General features: G+C 39.5%; 1 protein-coding gene across 4 annotated transcripts in view; it reads left to right on the forward strand.

Annotated features, from left to right (window-relative positions):
• Window positions 1-1,201: 1,201 nt before the first annotated feature.
• c1qtnf12 (C1q and TNF related 12) overlaps window positions 1,202-17,933 on the forward strand; it is a 46,697-nt gene continuing 29,965 nt past the window's right edge. For 3 of the 4 annotated variants that reach the window (XM_052106193.1, XM_052106192.1, XM_052106189.1), the window contains exon 1: window positions 1,202-2,367. In XM_052106193.1, coding sequence (XP_051962153.1) covers window positions 2,194-2,367 — 174 coding nt within the window. In that variant the 5' untranslated portion in view covers window positions 1,202-2,193. The remainder of the gene's footprint in view (window positions 2,368-17,933) is intronic. The other variant, XM_052106191.1, reaches the window with a different exon arrangement.

A 17,933-nucleotide genomic window follows, 5' to 3' on the forward strand; every position in this document is an offset into this window, starting at 1 on the left:
GCATTTATTGGTTTCTGTCTCTGATCTGGAACCCAGGACAGTTCAGGATAGTTTGGGACACTGTTGCATTTGTGTAGAAAATGGAACATCATGACTAAGCTAAACTCAATCTTTATTCTATGGCTTTGTAAGAACTGTCATTTTTTATATTTAATTATTTTTCTTATTTTTTAATGTAAGAAATATTTTTTTATTAGTGATAGCTTGGGGGCATAGAGACACTTTGTCTTTATCATTATAGCATACCTATTATATAATATATAAAATGTTACAATTATTCAGACACATCAAGCAGTACCAGTAGGTTTACATCTTTTAGTTTTCAGTATATAATTAGGTTTATAATTATATATAAGTCTGTAAATATTTATTAGAAATAGTATTACTGAATTTCTATATTTGAACATTTTACAAGTAGCTTACAGAAGTATAATCTATAAATCTATAAATCTTAATTTCCTATTTAAATAATACACAAACAGTATTTAATGGACTGAACAATTATTGATCAGAACAAGATGCATTTGAGCAGGATTGTCAGCCACCAGAGGGAGGAAGAGCCTTAAGTGTCGTAGAACATTTTCCAGTACTAATGCTGTGCAGAGATAGTATTAAAATATGTCATGCTGCTTTGATTATTAGTTTTATGTAAATGTAAAACAATGAATGGCTGACATTAATGTCTATAGATATAAATTGGAAATGAGAGGATACATAAACACTAATATTACACTCATCTTGCAACTCATCTTGTCTTTTCTTTTTAAAAGTTTTACTCAAAAGTGCAGTGTTGCATTTTATGAAATTTTATAATATGCATTATCAGCACCTCTTTCTACAAATGATGCCATAAAGCTGTTCTTTGTGAGTTGTTTGGATTTTTTGGGACTAAATGTCACATGTACAGAGCTACTCCAAAGTAGGACACATAGGCCTACTAACAAACTCAGATTTACACTTGCACACATGAACATGCATTCCCTTGAGTCTGCCTGCCAAAGAGCTCTCCCTTGCTTTTTTAACACTTGAGTATTTCATAAGTGAGATAAAACAGGGCTGAGCTCACATGGGTTTGCCAGTTTCACTGATGAGGAAAAGAGAAGCAGGGGAATCAGAGAGAGAGAGAGAGAGAGAGAGGGAGGGGGGTGGTTGTGATAAATTCTGCTGTGAGCCCTCCTGTAAGTTGAGTGAGAGTGTGCAGGAGTACGAGCATACTATATGAGAGAGGGAAAGCACAACTGTGTTGAAACAAGAAAGAACAGAGTAAGCAAGACCTACCACAGTCTAGGCAGATTGTGCACTTAGAGGTGAGTGAGCATTTGTTTTTGTCACCCTGCTGGAATGGACTGATGAATTAGGACTGGTGAGATGTGTGCAAGTGGGTGCGTTTGAGGGTGTCAGACTGCGATCATCCCATCGAGTGCTTCACTTCGTTGAAGTTGCTACGAGGCAGTCGTGGGGGACCAATTTTTCCCTGCAAGGAAAAAAAAAGGCAAAAGAAGGCGAAAGGCTACGAAAATTGGACTGCTTCCAACTTCGAATTCCCTTTGGACATTTTTTTCCACCTCAGCTTCAATAAGGAACCACATGTGAAGACTGATGGGGCGAGGGCACAGTGTTGCTTACCAGAGAATCAACTTAGCTGCATCCCTGTCTGCAACACCACAGAGAATCCAGAGCAGACAGAGGTAAAGAACCAGAGAAAGAGCAAGGGAATCTGAGTAATCTCCATCCAATCCCCTCTCCCCACCTTTCTTCATCTGCCTGGACCTTCCTCAGTTGCCCTCTGGTACCCCTCACAGGGCAAGAAGCGTGAAAAATCTCACTAATGGGTTTATTTGCCGTCAGCTCAGCAACGACCTGTCATTCCTCAGGACCACTCCACTTGACACATTTCATAGTTGAGTAAGCTTCACTTTGTTTCTGCCAAAGGAGCTTGAGCCCTAGAAGATCAAGACCAAGCTGAGGTATCAGTCAGCTTATTTCACACCGGGAGGAGAAGTCCCTTAATCACTTTGCCTGTCTCTTACAGTATTTTCTTCCAGTGAGGTCAAGCGTATGATTAGAAACCAGGGGACATCTCGCTGTTGCTTTGTATTTCTCTAAGACGAGTGACCAAGAACTTTCCACAAAGAGAACAGACAAAGAGAGTGAGTCTGACCCAACAACATTCTTCTGGCTGGTGGACTGAAGATGCATTGCTGGCTGCTAGCTGTGGTGACGGCAGTGCTCTGGAGCCAGTGTATACTTCTAGGGTGGGCTGAGGGTAGGAAGGTGCGGAAGAGGCCGAAGGAGCTCACGCCACAACACACTGAAGCATTCAACACCACCCTTTCCAACAGTGAGGAACTGGATGGCAGTACAAAGGTAACAGCCATAATGATATCCTATTTTTATATCCTAATGATACAGTATTTGGGCTGTTAAAAAGAAATGTCAAGCCGTTTCTGCATTGTCCTGTGGTGTGACATGCTAAATACATTTTAAATGTTCTAATTCTAACTATTTTAGCAATATTTCCCAATTGGGGAATATATTAAAAAGAAAATTGTATTTGTACTTTTGAAAATTAATTTTGTCACACAGCAGGACCATTTAAAATGGAATACAGGCAAAAAGGTGATTAAAATGGTAAAATTAAAAAATTTAAATATATAAAAATGTTAAATATATATATATATATATATATATATATATATATATATATATATATATATATATATATATATATATATATAAACAATTGTGAACATATTAAAAGAAATGGTGACAAGTTGCAGATCCTAAGAATACACTTATCTTTATACATACATGTAAAGTTCAACATTCAATTAAACAAAAGGTTATCATTCTGTGCAAACTACCCATATACTGTATTTTGTTTCTCAATGCTTTTCTTCTGGTTATGTCCTCTTCTTTATTTCTCAGCTCCACACAATGCTTTTGACATTGCTTTTTGATGTTTGAAAATGAATCCACATCAGATGTGTTCAGTTATTGTTTTATTTGAGAGGTATGATATGTCCTCTTGGCGCTATTTATTCTGTGTTTTACATAAATATTGATACAATTAGCTTGCCTCATGATGGGTCTTTATTTGAGTAACAAACTTGGACATATAACTTCTGATATAGCTGTGATCAGTGACCACCTTGCTTTAATATTAAGTATATTCACAACGTATCCTGACATAAAAGTTAAAAAGCCTATACATTATTTTGGCTTACCATACTATTCACTGCACACAAATGCACATTAATTGTCCCTGTAGATCAGCTTGACAAAAGAAGCTGATCAAAGTGTAAAATGACAAAGAATAAAATGTATACCTTTAAATCAATTTAAATAAATGTGTTGGCCAAATACACAAATGTAAATGTAATGAATTTCAGCAACAGTGCCTTTCTTACTGTGTCAAAATTACACTAAACAATAATGAGAATGTACCTTAGAGTGAGGTATGTTAAGTGCATTTCAATAGGTCTGGAGACTCACCAGAAGACAATACTGATTCAACTTGGGAGTAATAAATGTCTCTCATAATACTTTGAAAATGTTCCTGAGTAGAAGTTGTCAGCTGCTCTGCAAACTTTGCCTGTTTGAACAGACTTACACATAGCACATCCAAAGCCCTTGATGGAGATGCTATAACTATTTCTGATTAGCTTGGCACAGACTTCAACATATGTTTTTAGAGTATTTCAGACCTTGACAGCTGTTATTCTCAAACAGATCAACATACTGCGATTCAGTGTGTGTGTGATAAAAAATGGATAGAACAGTTTTGCAAGTGTTTCATTTATGATATAGTGTGAATGAGCAGGCTCAAATGTGTGAAATAAACGACTGCCTGGATAACTGTCTAAGTTATGTGAAGAATGCACATTCAAAAGGGAATCATCAGAGCATCAATTAGTTCTCTTGGCAGGGGTTCTCCACCAGACCCGCCACTAGAACACGCAGAAGGGCTTGTTTATTATTTGAGACTGTGTGGTGTCAGAGGTTACGGATGATGATAACAATAGATGGAAACTCTGACACACACGTATTGGTAACACTTAACAATACATTTATATTTGTTAACGTAAGCTAATACATTATTTATCACAAACTAGCAATAAATAATGATTTTTTTAAGGTATGTATTAATCTTAGTTAGTGTTTATATAAATGTACAACTTGTTGGTTCATGTTTGGTCATAATAAATGTACTAATCTTATCTAATCTGTAAAACAGATAGTATATATAGAAACTAGATAGGTAAAGTTTGTCAAGACAAATTTTAATGTTGGCTTTAAAAAGCCTAGCACTGAAGTTTAAAATAATTGTAAAAGCTTTATTTTTTGAAGGTTTAACAGGCCCAACTGTCTGTCAGACAAACAAACAGAAAGAACAGCAGATAGATAGATAAATGGATGGATGGATGGATGGGTGGGGGTCTTGGGTGGCTGGGTGTTGGTGTGGATGGATGGATGGATAGAATGTTTTATGTGCCCAATTGTCCATCAGACAAACAGATAGATAGATAGATAGATTGATAGAAAGATGGACGGATGGATGGATAGATGGACGGACGGATGGGGGATTTGGGTGGCTGGGTGTTTGTGTGGATGGCCGGATGGATGGATGGAGTGGGGACTTGGGTGTCTGGGTGTTTGTGGGATGGATGGATGGGGACTTGGGTGGCTGGGTGTTTGTGTGGTTGGATGGATGGATGGGGGACTTGGGTGTTTGTGGGATGGATGGATGGTTGGATGGATGGGGGACTTGGGTGGCTGGGTGTTTGTGTGGATAAACGGATGGATGGTTGGATAGATGTTGGACTTGGGTGGCTGGGTGTTTGTGTGGATGGATGGATGAATGGATGGATGGGTGGATGGATAGGGGATTTGGGTGGTTGGTTGTTTGTGTGGATGGACGGTATTTGCTCATGATCAGAAGAGTATACTTTGAAAAACAACGCAGTTGAATGGCACAAGCCAATCCGAAATGCATTAAAAACCCGGGCCTTTAGAATTATACACGGGCCTTTAGAAAAGTCATAGCAAGGTCTGGGCAAAATTTGCTGGATGTACCTCGAAAGCTTAAGGAGAAGCTGGAATTGGAATTGGAAAACTAATAAACTAATAAAACCTTATTGTAAAGTGTCACCCATTTGTTTGTGTATAAAATAAACACAGATATTTTAAATTCTGACAAATATATTTCATGTCTTGGAAACCTTTGAAAATGTCATTGTGCTCTCTTTAGCTAAATTATAATATACAAAAGTGCGTTGACATTTTCTGGCTCCAGCATGGCCAGAGTTTTCTACTTCAATCCTTTAGTTGTTTGTTGCTGCCGTATTGTTTAGATATTGGGGTTTCCATTGGAAAATTAGCTCTTGTCCTAGCCCACTACCCAAGTTGGTATTCTCAAATATCTCTTCCCCTCTACCAGTGTGCCAACCACTCTCACCATAGCTAGAGTGCTTGAGTGATCTTGTTGACAAGGGTTATTGTTTTATTCAGATAAATGTTAGAGAGGGAGAGCGAGTTCCTAGTTTTAACACATCACTGTAGTATGTTGTGGCAGTCTGGTTGTGCCTTATCTCTGTACTGCATGTTTATTTGAAGTACTTGGCCCCTGTAAAAGAGGCTATGACCACTGACCTAGAGTCAACCCCAGGGCCTCTTGAGGCTGTAACTTACTGAGACTTCTTGGTGCTTTCTCATCATCGCACTCTAAGTGTCTCCTTTACCACATCTTCTTCGTCCATTCATGGCCCAGCACAGGCAGGCTGCCATGATGCAATTCCTGGGAAAATTAAGTGGGGAGATATTTGAAGACCCTTGGCAGAGCTCTTTCCCAGCCCATTGATTCTGTCATTCATGGGCCAGGCTGACTCCGCTGTGTCTGGGACATCTGATAGGGGTGGTGCAGCCCCCTGAAAAAACTGGGGCAGTAGGCCGAATAAGCCCCTCACAAAGCCTCCTAGAAAGGGTCTTGAAAGAGGACACCTTGAGAAGGATTAGTCACTCTCCTTCCCCATGCTTACATTCTTTTCATCTTGTCCTATACAATCAGAGAGTATTGACATAATCACTGTAAAACCCAATGTTATGCCAGATTGTGTCACTGCCAAGAAGCATTACTTGGGCAGGGGACTTTAGGTTAAGGTGACATTCAAAGTTAGGAATGAAGATCACCATTAGAGATATAGGTGAGACTTTGTAGGATTCATGTGCTACTTATTGTCCTACGACCAATACACACCATGCTGGGAATCTATATAATGATGGCCTTTGAAGGTTTCTGCTGCTTGATATCTAGCTAAATAATAATGTATCATTTGAATTTCTATGTTGAGTTCCAAAGCATTAATGACTTGTTACCAAAAGAAACTTCAATTTCAGGCAAGAAGGTGAGTTGAGGTGTGTTGTGAATTGAATACAATAATCAAATACATTAACTGATCCATGAAGCTTTCCATCACCACACTTTGTTCTGAGGATCCAGATATTATATTCTAAGGTGGCATTTATTATTCGGGATGGAGATCACTTTTAGATATACAGTATAGGTGAGATTTGTAGGATCCGTGTTTATTGACCTAGTGCATACATACTGCCAACATGCTATAAAAACATGATCACACGGGAACTCAACATGTTGCTACCAAATGTTCTGGTACCCTGAAATCCACCTCATTGCCACTCCCCATGCGAGTTACTGACAAGCAGCATCTCCAATCAGAAACCTTTGCATTAATTCAGAATTAAATTTGTACTCCACTAACTGTTAGGTTTAGGGTTAGGTTAGGATCAGGGCTTGATATTAACTTTTTCACTCACCAGCCACTGTGGCTAGTGGTGTTGCAAAGTCACTAGCCACTCATCATTTTCACTAGTCAAAATCCTCTGCTTTGCAAAAGCTGATAAAGGTAACTGGAGACTGTAACTGTATATATTTGTTTGAACATTTTATTTGAAAGAGTCATCTCTTTGAAAATCTGAAGGCAAACATGACCAGCTAGAACAGGAGTACGATAGAACAGGAGGAAACCCATACATTTGTCCATAATTCATGGAAGTCCAGACCCCTTAGTTCGAAATTGTAGACTTTATGAAAGTTTACCATTGTTCTTTCATTGTTAAATTGTGATATTTATAATAATGAGGCCTTAACCACAAGTAAGACAATGTATTTATAGTATTAAAAAAAATAATAGGCTAAACATATTTAGAAACCTATTTCTTCAACTTTCACAGTTGTAATAAAACCGAAGTCTTAAAGATTCCCCCAATAGATTTAATATGAATCTATACCAGTTTTTAGTTAGTGGTACTGCAGTAAAGAACATGAAACATTTTAGTAAGGATAATGATGTGTATTTTAAAAAGCCTTGCAATTGATGTCTGTCTCCTCTTTACAACCTCAGTGCTGTTCCTTATGTCGAGACTGTTTAGCAGTTTGCGGGGTTTGACTTCCTCTGTACAGTGCTTTAAAGTAGATCATTCTCTGTATAATTCACGTTTTGTGGCCTCCACCATGATATCGTGTGGAGCTCGATTAACTCATGCAAGATCCTCTCTTTGCTATCCCAGAGCTCTGGCAATTAGCATGATGGTGTGTGTGCTGTGGTGGTTCACGCAAGACCATGTTTCATTCAGCTTGCTCAGATTAACTTGTCTGATATGACAGGCATGTTTAGTGCTTTTAAAATGCAATGACGCAGGAGTGCATAATCTACTGGATGCAGTGAGGAACAGTCTCGTGAGCGTGTGCAGACACCGAGCACGCTCTCCTAGAACTGTCCTCACTTTCCAAGTGTCTTAGCAGCAGCCATTGGTGTTATTAGGCCTTTTTTAGGAGGGCTTCAGCCCCTCTAAAATTATATAACTTTGCAATCAGCACGTAACTGTTCTAAACAGCTGTAGCCGCAACACTGCACTTGTTTGAATCGTGAGGCACTTTGGTTGCTTTTCCCAGATGTCAAGACTGACTGCTGTGTGAACCAATAGCAATTGGAGTGTGGGCTGTGATGGTGCATATTATTGGTTTGAGCCACTGAACTAATACGCCCCATTTCCTCATTCAATTTATGAATGAGCAGGCATCAGCATATTATTATCCTCTTAAGAACCTTGCCATTTTTGGGGATTTCCGCCTGGATTTGGCCTACCCAAATTAAAAAGCTTCCCATTCCCACATACTTTGGCCTAAATACACAGTTTTGGTGTCATTTTACAGGAAACCCTTTAAAGTTGCATAAAACACTGCTAAAAATTAAAAAAAATTAAATATATGTTGTCTGAACAGTAATAACCCTCCTAAAAAAAGAGGCGCTTTTTGATTTTTTTTATATAAATTCATTTTTGAAAGTGTATAACTCAAGCCCTGTAAACCCTAGCAGCAAGCAGACAGTTTTGGCTGTTTCCACTAGATGTCAGCAAATACCTGAAAAAGGAATTTTGTCTGTATCATGTTTTATTTAATATCTATTTCAATTTATTTGAAGGGAGGAATATTACCTTTTTTGGTGTACTTTCCGCCTACCCAAATCTAAAGTCTCCCCATACCCATATACAGTGCTATAAATGCAAAATCCCAGTGTAATTTTACAGAAAACCCTTTGTCATTACATAAAACACTGTTGAAAGTGGTAAATATGCGCTCTGGTGTCTGGTGAGACGCGTCTGTGTGTTTTGCGCACGTAACCTACCCAGTGATCACTTCACAGTCTGGATGCAATATCACAGCCCCTGATTGGTCTATTTGATCTTGAGAGACATTGCCGGAAAGCGGAGGGTCTAAGCTTTACGGCAATATATGCTTTATCCGGATCGGATGTTTACATATTTTCCTGGATTGCTGAATATCATATAACATTACTTTGTGGTGTTTCTGCACTCGTGTGACACATCGAGGGATTACTTGGGCACACAACCACAGAAAACACTGAAAAACGGCTCATTTTGCAGAGAATAACCTAAGGTAAAGGATTATGTAGCATTTGTGGCTAACTGTGCTGTCTAGTGCGAGTAGCACGGCAAATATTCAATAATTTCACTTGTATGATTGTATACTACTTCATGATTCATTCGAAGTGTATTAGATATGTGATTATACCTCAATAAAAAGACTTATTGGAACTTCTTACTGGCAATGAGAGCTTTCATTTGATACATGGTTTGTACATGTGCGTCATATTTGAGCGATATGAGACATATGTATTCAAAAACGCACATAATTATGACACGACTTTTGATGGGTGGAACTATGTAATTTATTGTAAATAAGTTACTTGGTGTACAACAAATGCCAAAGTGATGCATATCTCAAGAAAGTAGACATTCTAAGCTTTCAAATGGTACCAGATATGAGCTCATAACTCCTCCGCATACATTTAAAATTGGAAGTACATTATTACTGACGTAATTTTAAATCCCGGAACCGGGATCGTGGATTTTAAGATGTTATGACAGATTAACAAAGGAGGCATGTCGCTCGTTTAGTTTGGTAATCCCGTTTAACAATGAGAGAAAGGAGCTGGATTAATTAAAATTAAAATAAAAAAATGACATTACAATGACATCAGGACATTATCAAAACCTGTATTTACTTTGTCTTTTTTGTATATTCCTTGGTGGTCATGCAAAGCAGTTCACAAAATTATATGCCTTGTTGTCATTTGCAGGGAAAACACTTTACAAACACACTACAAGAGCCCCCGCGAAAATCTTGCCATCGGATTGCTCAAGTCCGGTGTTTCTATACAAATTTTGTGAGAGAATTACAAAACAAAAGATAATCTATAAAACAAACTCCAGCCAATAGGTAGAATAAAACACAAAGAATGTGTAGATTCATCCACATAACTGTCCCAAAGGGTTGTTCCTAAACAAAACGAACTCCAGCCGCTAGGTGGAACCAGCACAAAAAAATAAAAGAAGTGTGCTCAGTTTCCTTGGACAGTCAAACGAATGTTCAGTGAGCTGGCCCATTCGGCTGCTACATGAGTGCAACAAATTTCCTAATCACTCCAATGACTTGCAAGAAATACTCCACTAAACAAACTCCAACCAGCAGGGGGCATAAGCACAAATAACATGCAGATTCATCCATAACACTGTCCAGAAGGAGTGTTACTCCACAAAACAAACTCCAGCCGCTAGGTGGAACCAGCACAAAAAGAAACATAAAAGGCTTTCAGTTTCATGTGACAGTCAAGTGAATGAGTTGGTCCACTTGGCTGCAATGTGATAAAATAACTTACTCCATTGACTTTATGAAGGACATTGCTTGCTGGGGACATGTGAATGTTTTACGGCCATCCTTAGCATCTTTTCTCAATTTGGCTGGCAACGTCAGTGCAAAAGCGGCCTTCCGTTAATGTGAAAGTTTCTTGCATTCCTTGAATCGAGTACGTTTCTCTCTTGTCGAATTCGCAAAGTCTGGGAAAAAGAAAATGCTGTGGTTCTTCAAGAAAGCCTTCTTTTATTTCTCGCCTCGCATAACACGAGATCTTTATCATATGATCTCAGAAATTTGGCCAGAATTGATTGGGGCCTCTCTCCCTCAGTGGATCGCAGAGCTGGAACCCTGTGAGATCGCTCGATTTCCAGTTTATGGCCTGTTATTTCAAGCAGACTTGGAAAGAGCCCGTCCAGGAATTTTACCATATACTGAGCCTCTTCGGCCTCAGGAATTCAAACAATATGGATGTTATTTTGCCGGCTATGGTTCTCAAAGTCCTCCAACTTCTCCCAGACAAGCCCCAAATCCACCTTGGTTGCTAATGGATTACCAGATAATTCCCTCTCCGATGACTCCAGATAATCGATCCGTTTCTCGACATCCCCCACTCTTGTAACCACCTCAGCGAATTTCTTCTCCATGGCAGTGACGATCGACGTATTACAGCAAGATCCTCCAAGTCAGCAATGACCTTCATCAGCATTGCCGACATGTTCAACATTTCTCGCTGAATTTCCTGCACTTCTCTGACCAAATCGACTACTGGGCTGGAGGCCTCTGAGGGGGTGTCAGCTTGAGCACGTAAGTGTCTTTTAGAATTTTTTAACCTATTGTCCTCCTAGAACAGTAATGGAACAGAGTGTATCGAATCTCACCGATTTATGACATAAATAGTGTTAAAACTAGCAAAGTGAGCAGAGCTTGCCATTCACATGTCCGAACCTCGCATAGCATCATGTGTCTCTCCCCATATTTGGCAGTTGTTATTGTCAAGCTCTGGTCATATTAAACATATGATTAATAAAATATGCATTCCTGTTCACTATATTACGTACATCATTTACAACTATAACAACTCACTTTTGGTGCTGCTCTGGACATTTCATCTGAAAACATTACCTTACTCATGCTCATATGTTCAACAACACTTTCAGCTTCAGCCACAGGGGGCAGTGATTCGAATTTCGTTAAGTACAGATTGATTTCAGCTGAAAAACTTACGACCTACTGTCATCAAATTTACAGTGAGATCATTCTGGGTGGTAATCTAATTAAAGAGCTAATTGATTAACCAAAAACCTTAGAGTGAGCTACAACTGTTTAATCTTATTTGCTTTAGTACTTATAGCTAAAGAAGTTATAATTTCTTAACGTCTCAAAGAGGGAGAAACTTTTACGGCCTTGAAATTGGCATTTCTGAAAAAGGTTGTTTGGCATGGTCTTTGCAAGTTACATTGTGACTGATGGCAGAGAATAAAAATATTCTTATTTTTTGGGCTTCTTGCCTTTAGGACAATAATGTAGGCTATAGCTGGGAAAATAGGGGTGAGATAAGAGGATTGCAACCAGGAAACAGACTGGACTTAAACCTGGGATCCAAATTGGCCAACAGTTCACACACGTCCAGAGCATGTACACATACTGCTGCACCACAGCTCCAGCAAATACAAATATCCTTGTCCAGCCCTGACATTTACTGAACACTGGGATTTAAGGTCATTGGGGCACTCCCATGAGACACTCAATGGGACACTGAGTACAGTGGAATGATTATAGGTCAGTGTAAAGGGATCAATGGAAAGGAGGAGGTGAGAACCGGCTTTTCAATATAAATAATAGTTTAATGATAAACTTAAAAGACAGCATAAACACACACGACGGACATGTCCGTTAACGATCTCTCTCTCCCGCACGATCCTCTGCAGTCGACCTTTATCCCTCACGGTGGCATAATTAGCCTAATACGGGACCGGGTGTGTAGGTCACGTCCCCAGTCTTTTATTTTACTCTATTTTGTTTATTTATTTTTTAGCTGACATTGAAGTATTATGTTTATTATTATTCTATAGGCTAAGCGGTTAAATAACTATGTACCTGAGATGTAATCTTACAGTGATCCCCTTTATCTCTTTTCTAAGTTTAAAAGTACTCCTCAGAAGCTCAAAACCACAAGAGATATTTTCCCTCTTGGAGAGTACAACATTACGGTACGCTGCTATAAGTAGGTGTGGCGGATCTGAAGTATGTATAGCTGTCCATTTGACCTACCACAGATAATGGGGAAATGAGGACTAGTGAAAACTATCTCAATGTTATAATTTGTACACAAAGCAGGTGTGATGCTTCAATCAGACTCTCTTCAACCCTTTTACATTTTATGGCGAGGGGAGGGGATGATAATTCCTCAGTAGATCTCATAATAGGCCTTGTGCCTCTCTCCCCTCGCATGTCTTCACTAGCCAGGAATGCACACTTGATATATACATACAAATATCTAAATAATGTTTACACTGCAACAATGTCATGGAACAAGGAGAGTTATTAAAACAACACAATGGCCTCATTACTTTACTTGTATGTTAGTTTTGTGAAGTCTCACACATACACGTTGTTGTGCTTCGTAAGAGTGCACTAGATATGACTAAATTAGATTCAGCCGCCTTTGATGTATGACTATTTAATGACCTGTGGGCCTAATGGGCGAATTTCCAACTTTCCCCCCATGAGTAATAACACAGCAGTTAACTGCCTGTTTCATTGCTCACGTATGAATGTGATGAAAAGGTCTTTATGGTGACTGCCAAACAAACATTCAACATACATGTGAAAGAAAAACTGTATCTGTCATCCATTTGGAGTGTATTAGTTATCAGACCTTGTCCACAGGGAGGGAATTACAGAATAATGAGGCCTCAGTAATGAAATATACAGTGGTGCTGGATCTGTTACCTGTTAAATGATGGCCTTTGAAGGTTGCTGCCGCTTGATATGCAGCCAAATAGTAATTTCTCTTTTGTATCACTTTGTTGAGCTCCACAGCAGTAATGACTTGGTACCAAAAGAAACCTTAATTGCAGGTAAGAATCTGAGGTGTGGTGTGAATTTATTCATATAATCAAATCCATAAATCTGTTAACTGACCCATAAAGCTGTGTTTGGGAACATAGCATCATCACACTTTTTTCTTTCTCACACATTCTCGGCATGACGACTGCCAAACAAAAGGGAATATTAAAGAGATGGTTCACCCCAAAATAACAATTATGTCTTCAATTACTCACCCTTGTGTTTTTCAAAATGCTTTTGACTTCTTTCTGTGAAACACACACACACACACACACACACATGTTGTGTTTCCATGTTTTATGGGGACTTTCCATAGACATAATGGTTTTTATACTGTACAAACTTTATATTCTATCCCCTAAACCTAACCCTACCCCTAAACCTAACCCTCACAGAAAACTTTCTGCATTTTTACATTTTCAAAAAACATAATTTAGTATGATTTATAAGCTGTTTTCCTCATGGGGACCGACAAAATGTCCCCACAAGGTCAAACATTTCAGGTTTTACTATCCTTATGGGGACATTTGGTCCCCACAAAGTGATAAATACACGCTCACACACACACACACACACACACACACACACACACACACACACACACACACACACACACACACACACACACACACACACACACAAATATTTTGCAGAATGTTCAAGCTGCTCTGGTCGTGGTCACCATACAGTCTCATTGTCATTCTTTTTCATACAATGAAACTGAATGGTGACTGAGGTGGTGTCAATCTGCATAACAGCTCAATTTTTGGTCCCCACAGGAAAGAAAGTCATATGGGTTTAGAATAACATGAGGGTAAATAATGACAGAATTTACTTTTTTGGGTGAACTATTCCTTTAACATGAGCTGTATATGACGATATTTGGTGTACTTCATTGCTTGTCCATCACACTCTATTTTATCAGTAAGGGTATAAAAGTGAAACGGTGAGAGAATTGGTAGATGATGGATGATACACGCAGGTTCCTCGTGATGATATGGCATGGGGGGATCCTTCCCCAAAGGCAAGGGCTGAGTAAAATCATCAAGCCATGCATGGATGAGTGCACAGCCAGTGATGATACACCCATCTAGAAACAACAATGACTTTGGGAATGTCCTCAGTCTCTGTGTCTCACTGCATACAATAACCAGCCTTATACTGCTTTGCCAGCTTTTTCTGAGATGCTGGCATTGCTTTTATATGTATTCATTTAGCAGACGCATTTCTGAATAGCAACTTACAAATGATGAATATAGCAAATGTGATTTGTGCTAAAAAGGCAGTAATAAGAGAATTGTTGCATTACAAAGTTTCAAATTGCTCAGAGTAGTACATATAGGGAGGAAGTTAAGAGACAGTGGTGACATTTTTATTGTATTTGTATTTTTTTTAAAGAAAGAAGTCAGTTAGTGTGTTAGTAGGATTGGGTATAGTGCTTTCTAAAGAGATGCATCTTTGGTTTGAGTAGTTGAGTCACCTGCTTGGGTGGAGTTCTGAATGTTGATCCACCAGCGAGGGACATGGAAGTGAAAGCTGAGAAAGTGATTTTGTGCCTTTGTGAGATGGCACCACAAGGTGCTACTCACCAGCTGAATGCAAGCTTCTGGAGGGCACGAAGACTTGAAGTATTGAGTGTAGATTGGAGGGCGTGTAACCAGTGACTGTTCTGTATGTAAACATCAATGCCTTAAACTAGATGCGAGCAACCACTGGCAGCCAGTGCAGTTCGATGAAGAGATGCGTGACATGCACTTTCTTGGGCTTATTGAAAACCAAACATTCCGCCGCATTCTTGATCAACTGCAGTGGTGTGACTGTACATGCAGGAAGTCCTGCCAGAAGAGCATTGCAGTAGTCCAGTCTAGATATGACAAGAACATGGACAAGAAGTTGTGTAGCATGCTCGGACAGGAAAGATTTGATCTACCTTATGTTATACTAAGCAAATCTGCATGGTTGGGTTGTTGCCCACATAGTAAAGACAACCCAACCATGCAGATTTGCTATGTGGGCAAAGAAAGTTGGATCTTTATTGAATTTGGTTTGAGAAGTGTTGTGTTTCATTACAACACATTTTAATGCATAATAACAGTTCAAATAAATGCACAGATAAATCAAAAAGTATATTCACTTTGTAGGGATGCCACAGTGTGAGTTTTTAACTCCATTTGACTTACACGGTTAACCGTTTTTTACGATCATTTGCATGTTTTCTTATTATGCAACACTACTGATGCAAAAAATGCATATCACATAACAATTGTCTAAACTTCTAATTGGACATATTTCTGGGGGATAAGTGGATGCTAAGGGAAGCCCTGATAAATAAACACAGACATTCACACAAACACACAAAGGAGGTAGAGATGCTACAATCTAGGGCACAACACTGCTTACACGTATCCAGAGCTCAGTGATATGCTTAAGTGTAAACAGAGTGCTTCAAAAGTTTCTTCACCTTCAGTTTATTGAAGGAACCCATTGTCTGTCAGACACCCTAACATAAAGAATCAGCAACAGACTCTAAATACTGTCCACAAGCAGTTTTTTAAATAATGAGGACGATTTAAGATGCAACTTTTCAAAATGTACTTGTTGATAATAACTACATGCAAATGAACCGTGCATGCTTAAACATTACAAAAAGTGCCATCTTTAATTCATCACTTTAAAATAAAAAAAATGTGTGTGTTTAAGCTTCAGTTTCACGTGAATTGAAAGTTCATGTTCAGTCTGCGACACCTGGCCATTAAAGCAAGTGGCCACCGCCCGTAAACATGTACCCACACAGGCACAAGAGTTTTTCACATTTAGGCTTACAAAATCTTACGAAAAATTATTTTATATTATATATTAATACATTATAAATAATATTTTGCCACATATACACTACTGGTCAAAAGTTTTGAAACACATTATGTTGTGACTAAACAAAATCCAAAATAAATCAAAACTGTGTTATATTTTAGCATCTTCGCAGTAGTCACACTTTGCCTACAATTTGCAGACATGTACTCTTGACATCTCAACCAACTTCTTGAGGTATCACCCTGGGATGCTTTTTAAACTGTATTGAAGAAGTTTCCATCTATTTTGGGCACTTATTGGTTTCTTTTCTTTATTATTTGTTTTATAATGAGTTTTATAATGAAATAAATTAATATGGTGGCACAATTATATTTTTGTCTACAAAACTAATTTCAAACATTTAAGCATACACCTTCAGATCAAAAGATTTTTAAGATCATTAGAAACATTTCAGGCAAGTGTATCAAAACATTTGACCGGTACTGTAAATAAGATATTTCACGGTTTTAACCGTGGATTCTAAATTCTTATGGTTAAATTAACCATTATATTTTTAATCGTGGTTAATAGTAAAATATCTTGGTTACTGTTGTGACCTCCGTTCCCTGATGGAGGGAATGAGACATTGTGTCAATGTAGTGACACTAGGGGTCACTCTTGAGAGCCTCGGTTACCTTTGAGAAAAGGCCAATGAGAATTGGCGAAAGAATTTGCATGCCCCTCCCCCAGCCATAGGGGTATAAAAGGAGGGAAGCGTTCAGACAGGTTTTGAGCTGAGGAGCAGAGAGTAAGGTCCCGGCCATTTCAGCGGCTTAGTACAGTGTTGTGGCAAGAAGCACACAAAGTCTCATTCCCTCCATCAGGGAACGGAGGTTACGACAGTAACCAAGATGTTCCCTTTCTGTCACTCACTCGACATTGTGTCGATGTAGTGACACTAGGGGTGCCTATCTAAAAACGGCACAATACTGAACCGTGTTACATGGACTGCTGATGCAGGTGCAAGCAGGCTGCTGCGTGGAAAAATAGCAGGTGCACCAGACTGCACGTAACATTCCGCAACGCCCCAAAAGATGTCATATAGTTCCCCACATCCCTGAGGGAGGAAAGCGACGTATCTAGCATGGGAGCACGCCGCGCCAGCCATGGCCTTTTATCTCTCTATGTTTTCTCTCCATAGAGTGTTAGATGCGGCTGGGGCCATCTAACGCTATAACACGCATCGGGGAAGGAGTTATTTTCCAATCCTATTCTTTCAGGGGGATAAGACCCTGAGGAGACCACATCCTAACTAGCAGGGGAGGTTAACATGTGGCAAATACGTAACACATATGCCACATGTTACCAGCCACATATGGAAGTGCCGCATTGGTGGGTCCTGCCTCAACGGGGAGGAGCTCTACAAACACAGTGACCGAGGGACAGAGGGAACTCTGCCCAAGGGAGATGCGGGTCCACCGATAAGGGGACTGTACCACGGAAAATACATCACAGGAGATATTGGAATAATCAGAAAATGTGGAGCACCTGTTCCAGGACAGGCAATATGGTGCCTATGGTTGGTCTGGCTGAGAACTTCCTCCGCTGAATTCGGAGCCAGAGGGCTAGGGAGGAATGACACCCAGGGTCCCTGACTTGTGGACATGACTGGGGGAGTAGAGCGCACATTTTCACCTCAGAGGAGGGGTACACCCTCTCTCTGAGGTGCGCAAGCAATACACCCGGCCAGCTGTACCATATTACTGAATTCTATGCGTTCGGACCTGTCAAAACACGGGACGAGACCGGCTCAACCCGGAGATTGTAGAATCTCATG

The sequence above is a fragment of the Xyrauchen texanus genome, chromosome 35 (assembly GCF_025860055.1).
Source record: "Xyrauchen texanus isolate HMW12.3.18 chromosome 35, RBS_HiC_50CHRs, whole genome shotgun sequence".
NCBI classification, from domain to species: Eukaryota; Metazoa; Chordata; class Actinopteri; order Cypriniformes; family Catostomidae; genus Xyrauchen; species Xyrauchen texanus.